At 51.6% G+C, this 14763-nt stretch overlaps 1 protein-coding gene across 4 annotated transcripts in view; it reads left to right on the top strand.

The window, feature by feature from the left end:
- Nucleotides 1-13048, top strand: part of cntfr (ciliary neurotrophic factor receptor) — a 283796-nt gene extending 270748 nt beyond the window's left edge. For 3 of the 4 annotated variants that reach the window (XM_031892423.1, XM_031892427.1, XM_031892417.1), the window contains 3 exons: nt 10549-10729; nt 11440-11593; nt 12618-13048. In XM_031892423.1, the coding sequence (XP_031748283.1) occupies nt 10549-10729; nt 11440-11593; nt 12618 (336 nt within the window). In that variant the 3' untranslated portion in view covers nt 12619-13048. 4 annotated transcript variants of the gene reach the window in all.
- The last annotated feature ends 1715 nt before the right edge of the window (nt 13049-14763 follow it).

Raw genomic sequence — 14763 nt, 5'->3', positions numbered from 1 at the left:
TGCTTCCGAGTGGGGCAGAGCGTGTGTATGTCACGCTGTTAGCTGATTGGTTGCATAGAGCTCTGTGGGCTGCGTCAGTCAGGGCGGCAAACAGTCCTCTAACAGTTTGGGTTTATTCCTTTCTGTTCTCTGGTTCCGACTCTTGAAACAATGTAGCAGAAGTTAAATAAGCAGGTTTCTGGTTTATGTGCCGTTACGAGTGGAGGAGCCGCCCGGTATTGTGCCCCCCGGTATTGTGCCCCCCGGTATTGTGCCGCCCGGTATTGTGCCGCCCGGTATTGTGCCGCCCGGTATTGTGCCCCCCGGTATTGTGCCCCCCGGTATTGTGCCGCCCGGTATTGTGCCGCCCGGTATTGTGCCCCCGGTATTGTGCCGCCCGGTATTGTGCCCCCCGGTATTGTGCCCCCCGGTATTGTGCCCCCCGGTATTGTGCCGCCCGGTATTGTGCCCCCCGGTATTGTGCCGCCCGGTATTGTGCCGCCCGGTATTGTGCCCCCCGGTATTGTGCCCCCCGGTATTGTGCCCCCGGTATTGTGCCGCCCGGTATTGTGCCCCCCGGTATTGTGCCGCCCGGTATTGTGCCCCCCGGTATTGTGCCGCCCGGTATTGTGCCCCCCGGTATTGTGCCGCCCGGTATTGTGCCGCCCGGTATTGTGCCCCCCGGTATTGTGCCGCCCGGTATTGTGCCGACTGGTATTGTGCCGCCCGGTATTGTGCCCCCCGGTATTGTGCCCCCCGGTATTGTGCCCCCCGGTATTGTGCTGGATTTTACATTTTAATGACCCCGGGAAGGTTGCACCGTACCGCTTAGTGGATTCATCCCATTATACGGGCGGCCAATGAAAGGCTCCGGCTACAAAGCGTTTCTCTCCCAACGCAGCGCATTCCCTCTCATCGCTTCACTCACCTGCAGAGCGGGTACCTGGCGCTGAGCAGGAATAATAATCCCTTTGTCTCCCCCCCCGCCGGTACCAATAAGTCTGTGCGGCGAGACGGAGGGACTGAGCTCTGCCTGCGGCAGCCATGGTTCCCTACATTAGGTAATAGCTGGACTACAGCTCCCAGCATGCAGTGCTGTTTGGGGCTGAGCCTCAGTACAGCCTTCCAGTTCCGCTGTAGCATTTGGGCCCCTTTCCAACGTAATGGACACCAAGCGCTCCGGACTCCGGGGTCTCTCATAAAATCAAATCTTTATTGTTGCATTAAAAGAAGGAACGCCTAACGCGTTTCGTATGCCAAGCACACTTATTCATAGGCTTCATTTGGGCCCCATCTGACAATCTACAGGTAAAGATGGGGCTCCCAGCAACTCAGCCACTGGATGGCGCTAATGTCCTATTGATTAAGGGATACAATAAGATAATGGGGCCCCAGTTACCTGCCTGGGCCTACTGAGTAGATTGGGGCCCCAACAGAAAAACATACGGCCTATTCTAAGCTGCTTTTTAATTGGCCTTCATTATTTATTTCTTATAGTTTTTGAATTATTTCCCTTCTTCTCCTGACGCTTTCCAGCTTTCAAATGGGGGTCACTGACCCCGGCAGCCAAACCCTATTGCTCTGTGAGGCTCCAGTTTTATTGTTATTGTTACTTTTTATTCCTTATCTTTCTATTCAGCCCCTCCCCTATTCATATACCAGCCTCTCATTCAAACCATTCCCTGGTTGCTAAGGTAATTTGGACCATAGCAACTAGATCGTTTGTGAAACTTCAAACAGCAGAGCTGCTGAACAAAAAGTGAAATAACTAAAAAACTTTAAATAATAAATAATGAAGACCAATTGCAAATTGTCTCAGAATATCACTCTCTACATCATACTAACAGGTAACTGAACAACCTGCCCCATGATGGTGACCCCGGGGCACTAAAATACTAAGCTTAATACTGAGCTTATTGTCATGCTAAAGTGCACACCGTATTGTGATTGGACAGGATAATAGCACAATGGGATTGGACAGGAGAGATGGTGCCTACAGTAGCAGTGTGGGGGGGGGGGGATTGGGCAGTATATGCGGGAGTGGGAGGGGTTGCTATGCTAATGGTTGCTATGCTGATAGGCGCTTATCAGCCAGGAATAGGGAATAAGAAGGAATAAGTCACAGTGTGACCCGTAGGCAGGAGCAGCTCTGGAATACGGATCCGGCAGTTACACAGGAAAGTGAATGGATAGAAAGTTATGCCCATTAGCCTTATGGTTGCTAGGGTCACTTTTCATAGCAACAACAGGACAGTTTGCCAACAGAATAGGTATTCAATGCACAGCCCCTAGGTCAGGCCAGATGCATCAATCCTCGCACACCGCTGAGCCTTTCAACTCGATCCTTTGATATAGAGGGAGCGCCATACAGCAGAATTCTGCTAAACGCTATTTATTTCGGGCAATGTGACGCCCTTTATCAAGTGTAAAATATCAATTAACAATGTGAACAATTTAAACCGTAACTCCACCCCCTGTGTCCACTGATTGGTGTTCTGAAGTGTCCATCAAATTCCAAAGTTTCCGCATGTATTGCTTGATTATCGTTCATTCCCAAACAAACACTGAGTTCATCAATAACATCTGTGAAAAGTTCATTATACTTAAAAATACACAATTACAATTACACTATAAATGTGCATGATGCATGTCTAAAGGGAAAGTCCATCTGTAATATATCAGCATCCCATGTACCTGTTGGATTATTGGGTGCCTCTTGGGTCAGGACTGTATTGTTGTCAGTCTTCAAGTCTAAAGCCAATGGGGATGATTTATTATTGGGGTGCAGTGTGCTCCCACAGTGTAGCTCCAGTTACCCCCTGTTTCCAAATATTAGTAACTAATAACAGGGTATAAGTGGGGTGTATTTATATGTAGTTCCTGCTCATTACCCACGGCTGCCCCCCTAATCTGCACATGGTACATCCCAAGGTCACGGAGCACCCACATTGCCAGGGACGTGGGTGCCCAGTACATGCCCAGGTCTAATGCAGGCGAATTGGGAGCTTTCCCATAAATCCCAGTAGCCCCGGCAGAGAATGGGTTAATCTCCGATACGGCTGATTAGGCCCCAAAGAGAGATTCCCAGGCTGCGCAGCCAATAATTAGCTGTTATTTCTGTACTTCCAATATCATCAGCCCTTAATTAGTGAGAGGAATAAGGAGAGGTAATTAGCAACTTCTATATATTCCCATTAGTGCCCGGAAGCCCCGCCCTCTCCTTCTGATAGATATTCCCTATTGATTAGTAAATTCCTTCATTCCAGCAGAGGGCCGACCCAAACAGCAGGGGGGCCCCATTTATAAACAGAACAAACCCCGGCACCTTGTGTGTGACGCTCACTGGGGAGGAACTTGGGGCGCAGAGAGCTAAATGGGGCCCCGGCCCGTCTCTGTGTCTGGTATAGCCACTATATCTGAGCCAATTCCCAGCAGCACCCAGTGTGCCCCCCCCCCAGCATGGCCCCCCCTCAGCTGCACCCAGCATGGCCGCCCCCCAGCAGCACCCAGCATGCCCCCCCAGCAGCACCCAGCATGCCCCCCCAGCAGCAGCCAGCATGGCCCCCCCAGCAGCACCCAGCATGGCCCCCCCCAGCAGCACCCAGCATGGCCCCCCCAGCAGCACCCAGCATGGCCCCCCCTCAGCTGCACCCAGCATGGCCGCCCCCCAGCAGTACCCAGCATGGCCGCCCCCCAGCAGCACCCAGCATGCCCCCCCAGCAGCACCCAGCATGGCCGCCCCCCAGCAGCACCCAGCATGCCCCCCCAGCAGCACCCAGCATGGCCGCCCCCAGCAGCACCCAGCATGCCCCCCCAGCAGCACCCAGCATGCCCCCCCAGCAGCAGCCAGCATGGCCCCCCAGCAGCACCCAGCATGGCCCCCCCCAGCAGCACCCAGCATGGCCCCCCCTCAGCTGCACCCAGCATGGCCGCCCCCCAGCAGTACCCAGCATGGCCGCCCCCCAGCAGCACCCAGCATGGCCGCCCCCCAGCAGCACCCAGCATGGCCGCCCCCCAGCAGCACCCAGCATGGCCCCCCCCAGCAGCACCCAGCATGGCCCCCCCAGCAGCACCCAGCATGGCCCCCCACAGCAGCACCCAGCATGGCCGCCCCCCAGCAGCACCCAGCATGGCCCCCCCAGCAGCACCCAGCATGCCCCCCCCAGCAGCACCCAGCATGCCCCCCCTAAACTGGCCTATTAAGTGCGTACAGAGCAGCAACATTGTTTCTAACAATTGGATTAAGTGCTGGAAAAACCCAGTGCCGGCCCAGCAGGGATCATGTGGGGGGATACAGGGGGCAAACAGGGATCATACAGGGGCAAACAGGGGGCAGGCATGAGCTTTAGGGAACATTCCGGGCTGCAGACAATGAGGGGCTCCGTGTTGGTGGGGGGCACATTCAGCTGAACCCAGGAATAGCCCCGGGGCGAGTGCCAGCGACTGGGTTTGGGACTTATGAAAAGCGCATTGTGAGAGCGGGGAGACTGGGGGTTTGGCCTCACAGTAACCTTATTGCCCCCGCACATCCCCCCCCCCCATGTGGGACCCTCGTAGCCTTCACCCCCCGATCAGACAGAGGCACATTCACTTGTCCCTTGTGTAACCCCCTGTTTTCTACTGTGATATTGGCAGTGATTATATACCCCCTGCTGTAATCTATCCGCATATTATATAGTAGGTATAAGTTATACTCATAGATTATAAGGGATAATGTACCCCCTACTGTAAATGATAAGGATATTAGCAGTCACTGAGGGGTTCTGTGCCCCCCATATAAAGGCACAAGGCTGCAGGCTGAGTTATACAGGGAACACTGAGTATCACTCATGTATTATAAGGGATAATGTACCCCCTACTGTAAATGATAAGGATATTAGCAGTCACTGAGGGGTTCTGTGCCCCCCATATAAAGGCACAAGGCTGCAGGCTGAGTTATACAGGGAACTCTGAGTATCACTCATGTATTATAAGGGATAATGTACCCCCTACTGTAAATGATAAGGATATTAGCAGTCACTGAGGGGTTCTGTGCCCCCCATATAAAGGCACAAGGCTGCAGGCTGAGTTATACAGGGAACTCTGAGTATCACTCATGTATTATAAGGGATAATGTACCCCCTACTGTAAATGATAAGGATATTAGCAGTCACTGAGGGGTTCTGTGCCCCCCATATAAAGGCACAAGGCTGCAGGCTGAGTTATACAGGGAACTCTGAGTATCACTCATGTATTATAAGGGATAATGTACCCCCTACTGTAAATGATAAGGATATTAGCAGTCACTGAGGGGTTCTGTGCCCCCCATATAAAGGCACAAGGCTGCAGGCTGAGTTATACAGGGAACTCTGAGTATCACTCATGTATTATAAGGGATAATGTACCCCCTACTGTAAATGATAAGGATATTAGCAGTCACTGAGGGGTTCTGTGCCCCCCATATAAAGGCACAAGGCTGCAGGCTGAGTTATACAGGGAACTCTGAGTATCACTCATGTATTATAAGGGATAATGTACCCCCTACTGTAAATGATAAGGATATTAGCAGTCACTGAGGGGTGCTGTGCCCATATAAAGGCACAAGGCTGGGAGTTGTAGTTGAGCCATAGCTGTGGGTGTCAGGTTGGGATTTTTCCAGTCTAAGTGGCATTTCCCATTCACTTTATGTTCTCATGTTTTTTTTAAACAACATCAAATGATTCTCGGGGTAATGAAGCTCGTCCCAGCGCCACCGCGCAGCCAGCCAATCCCGACACAGAACCTGATGCATATTTTATAGCATTTCACTTACACATTTCACGCTTCATTGTGACATCATTTATAGAGTTTCACTCCCCGACCCCCTTCCCTTCCCTCTCTCTACTCCCCGACCCCCTTCCCTTCCCTCTCTCTACTCCCCGACCCCCTTCCCTTCTGTCTCTCTACTCCCCGACCCCCTTCCCTTCTGTCTCTCTACTCCCCGACCCCCTTCCCTTCCCTCTCTCTACTCCCCGACCCCCTTCCCTTCTGTCTCTCTACTCCCCGACCCCCTTCCCTTCTGTCTCTCTACTCCCTGACCCCCTTCCCTTCCCGTCTCTCTACTCCCCGACCCCCTTCCCTTCTGTCTCTCTACTCCCCGACCCCCTTCCCTTCTGTCTCTCTACTCCCCGACCCCCTTCCCTTCTGTCTCTCTACTCCCTGACCCCCTTCCCTTCTGTCTCTCTACTCCCCGACCCCTTCCCTTCTGTCTCTCTACTCCCCGACCCCCTTCCCTTCTGTCTCTCTACTCCCCGACCCCCTTCCCTTCTGTCTCTCTACTCCCTGACCCCCTTCCCTTCCGTCTCTCTACTCCCCGACCCCCTTCCCTTCTGTCTCTCTACTCCCCGACCCCCTTCCCTTCTGTCTCTCTACTCCCCGACCCCTTTCCCTTCTGTCTCTCTACTCCCCGACCCCCTTCCCTTCTGTCTCTCTACTCCCCGACCCCTTCCTTCTGTCTCCTATCCCCGACCCCTTCCTTCCTCTCTCTACTCCCCGACCCCCTTCCCTTCTGTCTCTCTACTCCCGACCCCTTCCCTTCCCTCTCTCCCCGACCCCTTCCCTTCTGTCTCTCTACTCCCCGACCCCCTTCCCTTCCTGTCTCTCTACTCCCCGACCCCCTTCCCTTTCTGTCTCTCTACTCCTCGACCCCCTTCCCTTCTGTCTCTCTACTCCCCGACCCCCTTCCCTTCTGTCTCTCTACTCCTCGACCCCTTCCTTCTGTCTCTCTACTCCCCGACCCCCTTCCCTTCTGTCTCTCTACTCCCGACCCCCTTCCCTTCTGTCTCTCTACTCCCCCGACCCCTTCCCTTCTGTCTCTCTACTCCCCGACCCCCTTCCCTTCTGTCTCTCTACTCCTCGACCCCCTCCCTTCTGTCTCTCTACTCCCCGACCCCCTTCCCTTCTGTCTCTCTACTCCCCGACCCCCTTCCCTTCTGTCTCTCTACTCCCCGACCCCCTTCCCTTCTGTCTCTCTACTCCCCGACCCCTTCCCTTCTGTCTCTCTACTCCCCGACCCCCTTCCCTTCTGTCTCTCTACTCCCCGACCCCCTTCCCTTCTGTCTCTCTACTCCCCGACCCCCTTCCCTTCTGTCTCTCTACTCCCCGACCCCCTTCCCTTCTGTCTCTCTACTCCCGACCCCTTCCCTCTGTCCTCTACTCCCCGACCCCCTTCCCTTCCGTCTCTCTACTCCCCGACCCCCTTCCCTTCCGTCTCTCTACTCCCCGACCCCCTTCCCTTCTGTCTCTCTACTCCCCGACCCCCTTCCCTTCTGTCTCTCTACTCCCCGACCCCCTTCCCTTCTGTCTCTCTACTCCCCGACCCCCTTCCCTTCTGTCTCTCTACTCCCGACCCCCTTCCCTTCTGTCTCTCTACTCCCGACCCCCTTCCCTTCTGTCTCTCTACTCCCCGACCCCTTCCCTTCTGTCTCTCTACTCCCCGACCCCCTTCCCTTCTGTCTCTCTACTCCCGACCCCCTTCCCTTCTGTCTCTCTACTCCCCGACCCCCTTCCCTTCTGTCTCTCTACTCCCCGACCCCCTTCCCTTCTCGTCTCTCTACTCCCCGACCCCCCTTCCCTTCCGTCTCTCTACTCCCCGACCCCCTTCCCTTCCGTCTCTCTACTCCCCGACCCCCTTCCCTTCCGTCTCTCTACTCCCCGACCCCTTCCCTTCTGTCTCTCTACTCCCCGACCCCCTTCCCTTCCGTCTCTCTACTCCCCGACCCCCTTCCCTTCCGTCTCTCTACTCCCCGACCCCCTTCCCTTCCGTCTCTCTACTCCCCGACCCCTTCCCTTCCGTCTCTCTACTCCCCGACCCCCTTCCCTTCCGTCTCTCTACTCCCCGACCCCCTTCCCTTCCGTCTCTCTACTCCCCGACCCCCTTCCCTTCCGTCTCTCTACTCCCCGACCCCTTCCCTTCCGTCTCTCTACTCCCCGACCCCCTTCCCTTCCGTCTCTCTACTCCCCGACCCCCTTCCCTTCTGTCTCTCTACTCCCCGACCCCCTTCCCTTCTGTCTCTCTACTCCCCGACCCCCTTCCCTTCTGTCTCTCTACTCCCCGACCCCCTTCCCTTCCGTCTCTCTACTCCCCGACCCCCTTCCCTTCTGTCTCTCTACTCCCCGACCCCCTTACACTACAGGCGCATTTGTGGGTAGAGAGGGGCCCTAATTGGCAGCAGTTGTGTGAGCGATGTTATTGGCTCTCCCATAGGAATCTGCCCCCACCCTCCTGCTATCTCTGGGGGGGGATTCTCCCCGGTGGGGTGGGACTCCTTACGCTCATACCCATGGGTGGGACAGTGCTTGGGGCATGTTAGTGAGGCGCCCCCACTGAGCGGAGCCCCCTGTGCAATAATACACTATAGTCATTGAGGTTAACTTACCCTTGAAAAATCAAGTTCTATTTTAGCCAAAGTTAATGATCCTGGTCATGAAATTGTCCCTCCTATATATCCATCCCAGTGACCCCCCCCCCATCAATTACATAGAAATACCCTGTCGATAAATGTGCAGAAGTTGGCAGGACTGGCTTATAAATCCCACGCTAGCCCCGCCCCTTCCCCCTGCGCCAGTCCCTGCGCTTCCTGGCAATCATATATTTCATTAATGGCAGGAGGGAATGATACGCCGTATATTTACCCTTTAATCAATGTGACACCGGTTGCTCCTGTGCCAGAGCGGCGCTGACAGGGTTACTGGCTACATATTTGCTATTAATAAGTGTAACAGCCAATAGGAATTTCAGTAGTGAAGTTACAGCGCCACCTAGGGGCCGGCAGTTTCCTTTATCGCTTTCACTGCTTATAATGAACTTATTTTGGGAGACAAACAATATTTGCTGTTACATCAAAATACTTTACGATGTCTCATTCAGTGTTGCCATGGTTACAGGGTGGAGGTTGTTTATGTACAGTGTGTCAGTCTCATATACAGACAGGATTTATGGTGCTACCACTAGGGGGCTTGGCCTATTGAGTGTAGCAAGTCCTATATATATATATATATGTGTGTGTGTGTGTGTAACACTGCCTGGAATATTCCCAGGTAATTTAATGCCTTTCCTGTGCTGAAGGGAAGCAGCCAGAGAGTCTGGGCCGGGGGGCCCCGGAGCGGGCCGGGTTGGGGGGACACGCAGGCGCTGGGAGTCACCTGGGCCCATTTGATGTCTGTAACACTCACAGCGGAGGGGAGAGGGGAGCGGCGCTTTAAACCCGATAGCTTGTTAGTTGGGCCTGTCAGCGCCGGCGCAGCCTTAATCCCAAGCAGGGGGGCCCCTGGGAGCCCCCTGACAGCCATTGTGTATCAGTCAGCGCCACCTGAGCTCGGCCAATAAGGCAACTGTTCCGTCTGTTCTGTGTCACCGAACTGCAGCCCCTTCCCTAGGCCTTGGATCTGTCCGACCCCCCCGGCACCCCCGGCCCTAGCACCCTATCCCTCAATCCCGTCACTCCACATAAAAACGTCCGCCCTGACTTTTATGGCCCCTTTGCTTTGTGGCTGCTGCGTCGCTCCATTCCGCTTCCCAGAAATAACAGGGATCATGTTCCCCCTTCCCCTCTGCCCCCCCTGCCCCCCCCCTGCCTCTGCCCCCCCTGCCCTCCTGCCCCTGCCCCTCTGTACCCCTGCCCCTCTGCGCCCCCTGCCCCTCTGCCCCCCCTGCCCCCCTGCCCTCCTGCCCCCCTGCCCTCCTGCCCCCCCTGCCCCTGCCCCTCTGCCCCCCTGCCCCTCCTGCCCCTCTGCCCCTCTGCCCCCCCTGCCCCTCTGCCCCCCCTGCCCTCCTGACCCTGCCCCTCTGTACCCCTGCCCCTCTGCCCCACTGCCCCTCTGCCCCTGCCCCTCTGTACCCCTGCCCCTCTGTACCCCTGCCCCACTGCCCCCCTGCCCCGGTAGGGATTTGCCCCCCCCAACTGGTAAAGTGTAAATGATCCTGTAATCTCTGCCATAAAGTGAGACTGGAATGTTGTTTCCTTGCCAGAAGCCAATTCCTATTCCTTGGCTGGGGGCCTGTATCCCATTGGATATAGGGCTCAGTCTCCCCCACCCCCAGGGGGCAGATTTCCGTGCCCAAATGACCCTTAGTGCCCCTGCAAGACCAGCCATGGCACACAGGTCCTGTTTATAATATAGGATTTTGCCCCTCACACAAAGGGCAGGAATCGGAGTCCTGCCCCCCATCTTGGCTCTAGAGCCGGTGGGGCTGCCGATGCCCGGCCAGTACAAAGCAGCCAATGCTATTGGTTTCCTACAAAGGGCAATGACCTTTCAATAAGCCCCTCCCTGCTGCAACGTGAGCTTCCTGTAAAGGGTTAAACAGAGCAAAGTCAGTGGGGGGGATGTGGTATCATGAATATAAAGGGGCGTGTTTATTATAGTGGGTAAGCCAGCATCACCTGTAATGTTGCTCATAGCAACCAATCAGATCTTTGCTTTTGATTGCTACCTGGTAGGTGACCGTTCAGGTAAAATTGCTGACTGGTTGCTATGGGCGACATCGCTGGTACAGTACAGGGTGGGAGTGCCGCCATTACAGTACTGATGTCTCTGTCGCCGCCACAGGTGGAGCTGTCGGAAGGGACGTCGCACACCATCACGGACGCCTACGCCGGCAAGGAGTACATCATCCAGGTGGCAGCTAAAGACTATGAGATCGGCACGTGGAGCGACTGGAGCGTGGCCGCCTACGCCACCCCGTGGACAGAGGAGCCCAAGTACATAACCACAGAATCCCAGAAAACAGGTGAGTGGGCCAGACTGGGTCAGCACCGGGACTAGTCCCAAAAATGGACTGTATTTAGCTCAGTGCCAAACATTTATTAGGCTTCACCCACTTTGCCATGGCCCTGCCCCGTTTGGCCCCCCTATTAGCCATATAGGCCCAGGCATGGCATCAAGATCACTGCAGAAAATGTATTGCATTAACCATGTCTGGTAGATCAGCGGGGGAAATGGCTAATGAGCACATAAACCCCAGACATGCCATAAGATCACTGCAGAAAATGTATTGCATTAACCATGTCTAGTAGATTAGCGGGGGAAATGGATAATGAGCACATAAACCCCAGACATGCCATAAGATCACTGCAGAAAATGTATTGCATTAACCATGTTTGGTAGATCAGCGGGGGAAATGGATAATGAGCACATAAATCCCAGACATGCAGGTAAGATCGCTGCAGAAAATGTATTGCATTAACCATGTCTGGTAGATCAGCGGGAGAAATGGATAATGAGCACATAAACCCCAGACATGGCGGTAAGATCACTGCAAAACTGGATTCAGAGCATTGCATTAACCCCCGCCATGCCAATATAATAACTGACGTAATGGATTTAAAGCATTGTATTAACCTAAGACACAGCGGTAAATACTGGGGGGTGTTTCTGCCAGAGGGGGCGGGGCTATTAGTCTCAATGTTAATTCTGAATGTGAATTCTTCTTTTTGATAGAAACAACAACAAGAATCACAACAACGACCACCACCACTTACGTGGCGCTTTCATCTACCAAGGACTGCGACCCGGCATCTGTCAGAGGCTCAGCAGTCAGAGTCTCGTGGCTCCCGGCGCTCTTACTGGCGCCAGTCGGGATTTTGCTTATGTGGTGAGTGCCGCATCCCTTTATATTCTCTGTACAACCGGTTGTGACTCCTGAAACCCAAACAGAACAGCAGGGGATTCTCCTGCTACGATATCAGGATAATAGCAGTGTAAAACTGCCGATGTCATGAAAACTAAAATATAAAAATTGATATAATTCAATAATTGTTATATGGGTGGGTTTATATCCCCTTTAACTTATGTGGTGAGTGCCGCGTCCCTTTATATTCTCTGTACAATCGGTTGTGACTCCTGAAACCCAAACAGAACAGCTGGGGATTCTCCTGCTACGATATGAGGATAATAGCGGTGTAAAACTGCCGATGTCATGAAAACTAAAATATAAAAATTGATATAATTCAATAATTGTTATATGGGTGGGTTTATATCCCCTTTAACTTATGTGGTGAGTGCCGCGTCCCTTTATATTCTCTGTACAATCGGTTGTGACTCCTGAAACCCAAACAGAACAGCTGGGGATTCTCCTGCTACGATATGAGGATAATAGCGGTGTAAAACTGTCGATGTCATGAAAACTAAAATATAAAAATTGATATAATTCAATAATTGTTATATGGGTGGGTTTATATCCCCTTTAACTTATGTGGTGAGTGCCGCGTCCCTTTATATTCTCTGTACAATCGGTTGTGACTCCTGAAACCCAAACAGAACAGCTGGGGATTCTCCTGCTACGATATGGGGATAATAGCGGTGTAAAACTGCCGACGTCATGAAAACTAAAATATAAAAATTTATGTAATTCAATAATTGTTATATGGGTGGGTTTATATCCCCTTTAACTTATGTGGTGAGTGCCGCGTCCCTTTATAGTCTCTGTACAACCGGTTGTGACTCCTGAAACCCACCAAAACATCAGGGGATTCTCCTGCTACGATATCGGGATAATAGCGGTGTAAAACTGCCGATGTCATGAAAACTAAAATATAAAAATTGATATAATTCAATAATTGTTATATGGGTGGGTTTATATCCCCTTTAACTAACCTGCGTCCCTTCTTCTCTTACAGATGCGTTTGGGCAAAAGAAAGAATTTCGATATTTTTTTTCTCTATTTTGCACATGTTACGGAGGAAGCAAACCGTTTGCATTTTATCTTTATTTTTTGTTTTTAATGGACAAGTCCAATGACATTAAGGTTGGCTCCGCCCAGGTAATTAGGGAAAAAAACGAATCGAAGAAACTCAACGTTCATCACCGGAAAACTTGGATCTGTCGCGGGAAACGCCGGCCAAAGGCGGAGCTTGAGTGTAAGCTTCCCAAAGGCGGAGCTTGAGTGTAAGCTTCCCAAAGGCGGAGCTTGAGTGTAAGCTTCCCGTACAAAGTCGCACAGCATGTTGGGGGGGCCGGACAAAGGTCATTTTACTATCAAAAAACTTTGGGGGGGGGGAGGAATTAAAATGAAGGAATTGGAATGAAAATGAAGCGGCCGCTAAGATGGTCATAGATCATACAGCTATACCGTCATGCCAAAGACAGCTTTCTTTCCCACAATGCTGTGCTTCCCAAGACACACCCCCCCTCCGAAACTTCTCACTTTTGGTAAAAATAATACAACCCCCCCCCCCCCCACTCCCCGGAGCAAAGCTTTCTGGGATACTCTGAGCCACCCCCCCCCCCTCCTGCTCTGTAACAGGAAAGATCGTTTCTTTATGGGCGACTTTTTCTCCTTCGTTTTTTTTGTTTGTTTGTTTTTGAATTTTCATTTTGTTTTTTCCTTTGGAGCAAAACGTTTGGAGAAACTTTCGTAAAAACTTTCGTACGTCCGTCGATTTGATACGAGGAACTCGCTGGGTCGGACTGTTCGGCCGAGGCGTCTCGCGGTCGCCGGGAATCCCTTCCCCCTACGGAATTATGGAAAAAGTACAAAAAAAAACAAAAAGTTCCCGGAGATAAAACGTTTTTCTTACACGGAAGTGTGGGAGATTTATTGTGAGACTCACAGAGACCTCCCCCCGCGGGGGTTCCACGTTTCCGGGTTCCTGGGGCGGCGCCACGGACAAAGCATTCGCTTGTTTCAAGCTTTTCAGCAGAAATGTCGCATTCTCATCTATTTTTGATGTTTTTGGGGGTTTTTTCCTCCCCCTGTTTCTGTCTGACTCTGGCGATATTCAGGTTGAGCCAATGTCGCTGGTCGGGGGGGTCGGAATCTCTACAGTAAAGACCAAATTGTGTCGAATCACCGATAAAACGGGGCTTAATATGACAAAAAGTTGGAAATGTGGGACATTTTGTAGCATGGCGTTTCGAAGAGCATTCCGCTTCACATCGACGATGAAAATGGCTGCCAGGCTCCTCCTCAAGGTCTCTCTGCCTCTATCCCTGGGAATGGGCCAATAGCAGGGAATCATTGATCCACGGAAAATGATTATGTTCTATTCCGTATTCATTGGCTGGGGCTGATCTGTTAAAGGGGCGGTTCACCTTTCAGCTAAATTTTAGATTGTTATAGAATTCTAAGCATTTTTTCAATTGGTCTTCATTATTAATTTTTTATCGTTTTTGAATTATTTGCCTTCTTCTTCTGATTTTTTCCAGCTTTCAAATGGGGGTCAGTGACCCCGGCAGCCAAACCCTATTGCTCTGTGAGGCTCCAGTTTTATTGTTGTTGTTACTTTTTATTCCTTATCTTTCTATTCAGCCCCTCCCCTATTCATATTCCCATCTCTCATTCAAACCACTCCCTGGTTGCTAAGGTAATTTGAACCCTAGCAACCAGATAGCTGCTAGAATTTTAAATTGGAGAGTTCCAAAACAAAAAGTAAAATGAAAAATAAAGACCAATTGCAAATTGTCTCAGAATATCCCTCTCTACATCCTACTAAACGTTAACTCAAAGTTGAACATCCCCTTTAAAATTCGAAATTGCGTTTTGTCGAGTTTTTCGCAGGGAATTGATGCACATTGTTTTCAAATTTGAGTTTTTTCCCAGAATTTATTAACAAAAAAATCCTCAAAAACTTGGGGGGACGAATTCTGAAAATTCAACCGTTCCCATTTTTAGCTTTTTTTTTTTGTAGACTTTGAAAAATGTATAAATTTGTTTTTTATTTGATTTTTTTACACAATTTAACACAAAGAATTTTTTCCGATTTAAGTTTTCATTGAAAATCTGTCGGTAATTGAGAAAAAAAATCGGTTTGTGATTATTTTATT

Source organism: Xenopus tropicalis, chromosome 1, assembly GCF_000004195.4.
Source record: "Xenopus tropicalis strain Nigerian chromosome 1, UCB_Xtro_10.0, whole genome shotgun sequence".
In the NCBI taxonomy this organism is placed as follows: domain Eukaryota; kingdom Metazoa; phylum Chordata; class Amphibia; order Anura; family Pipidae; genus Xenopus; species Xenopus tropicalis.
This window is presented reverse-complemented; position numbering and strand designations above follow the sequence as displayed.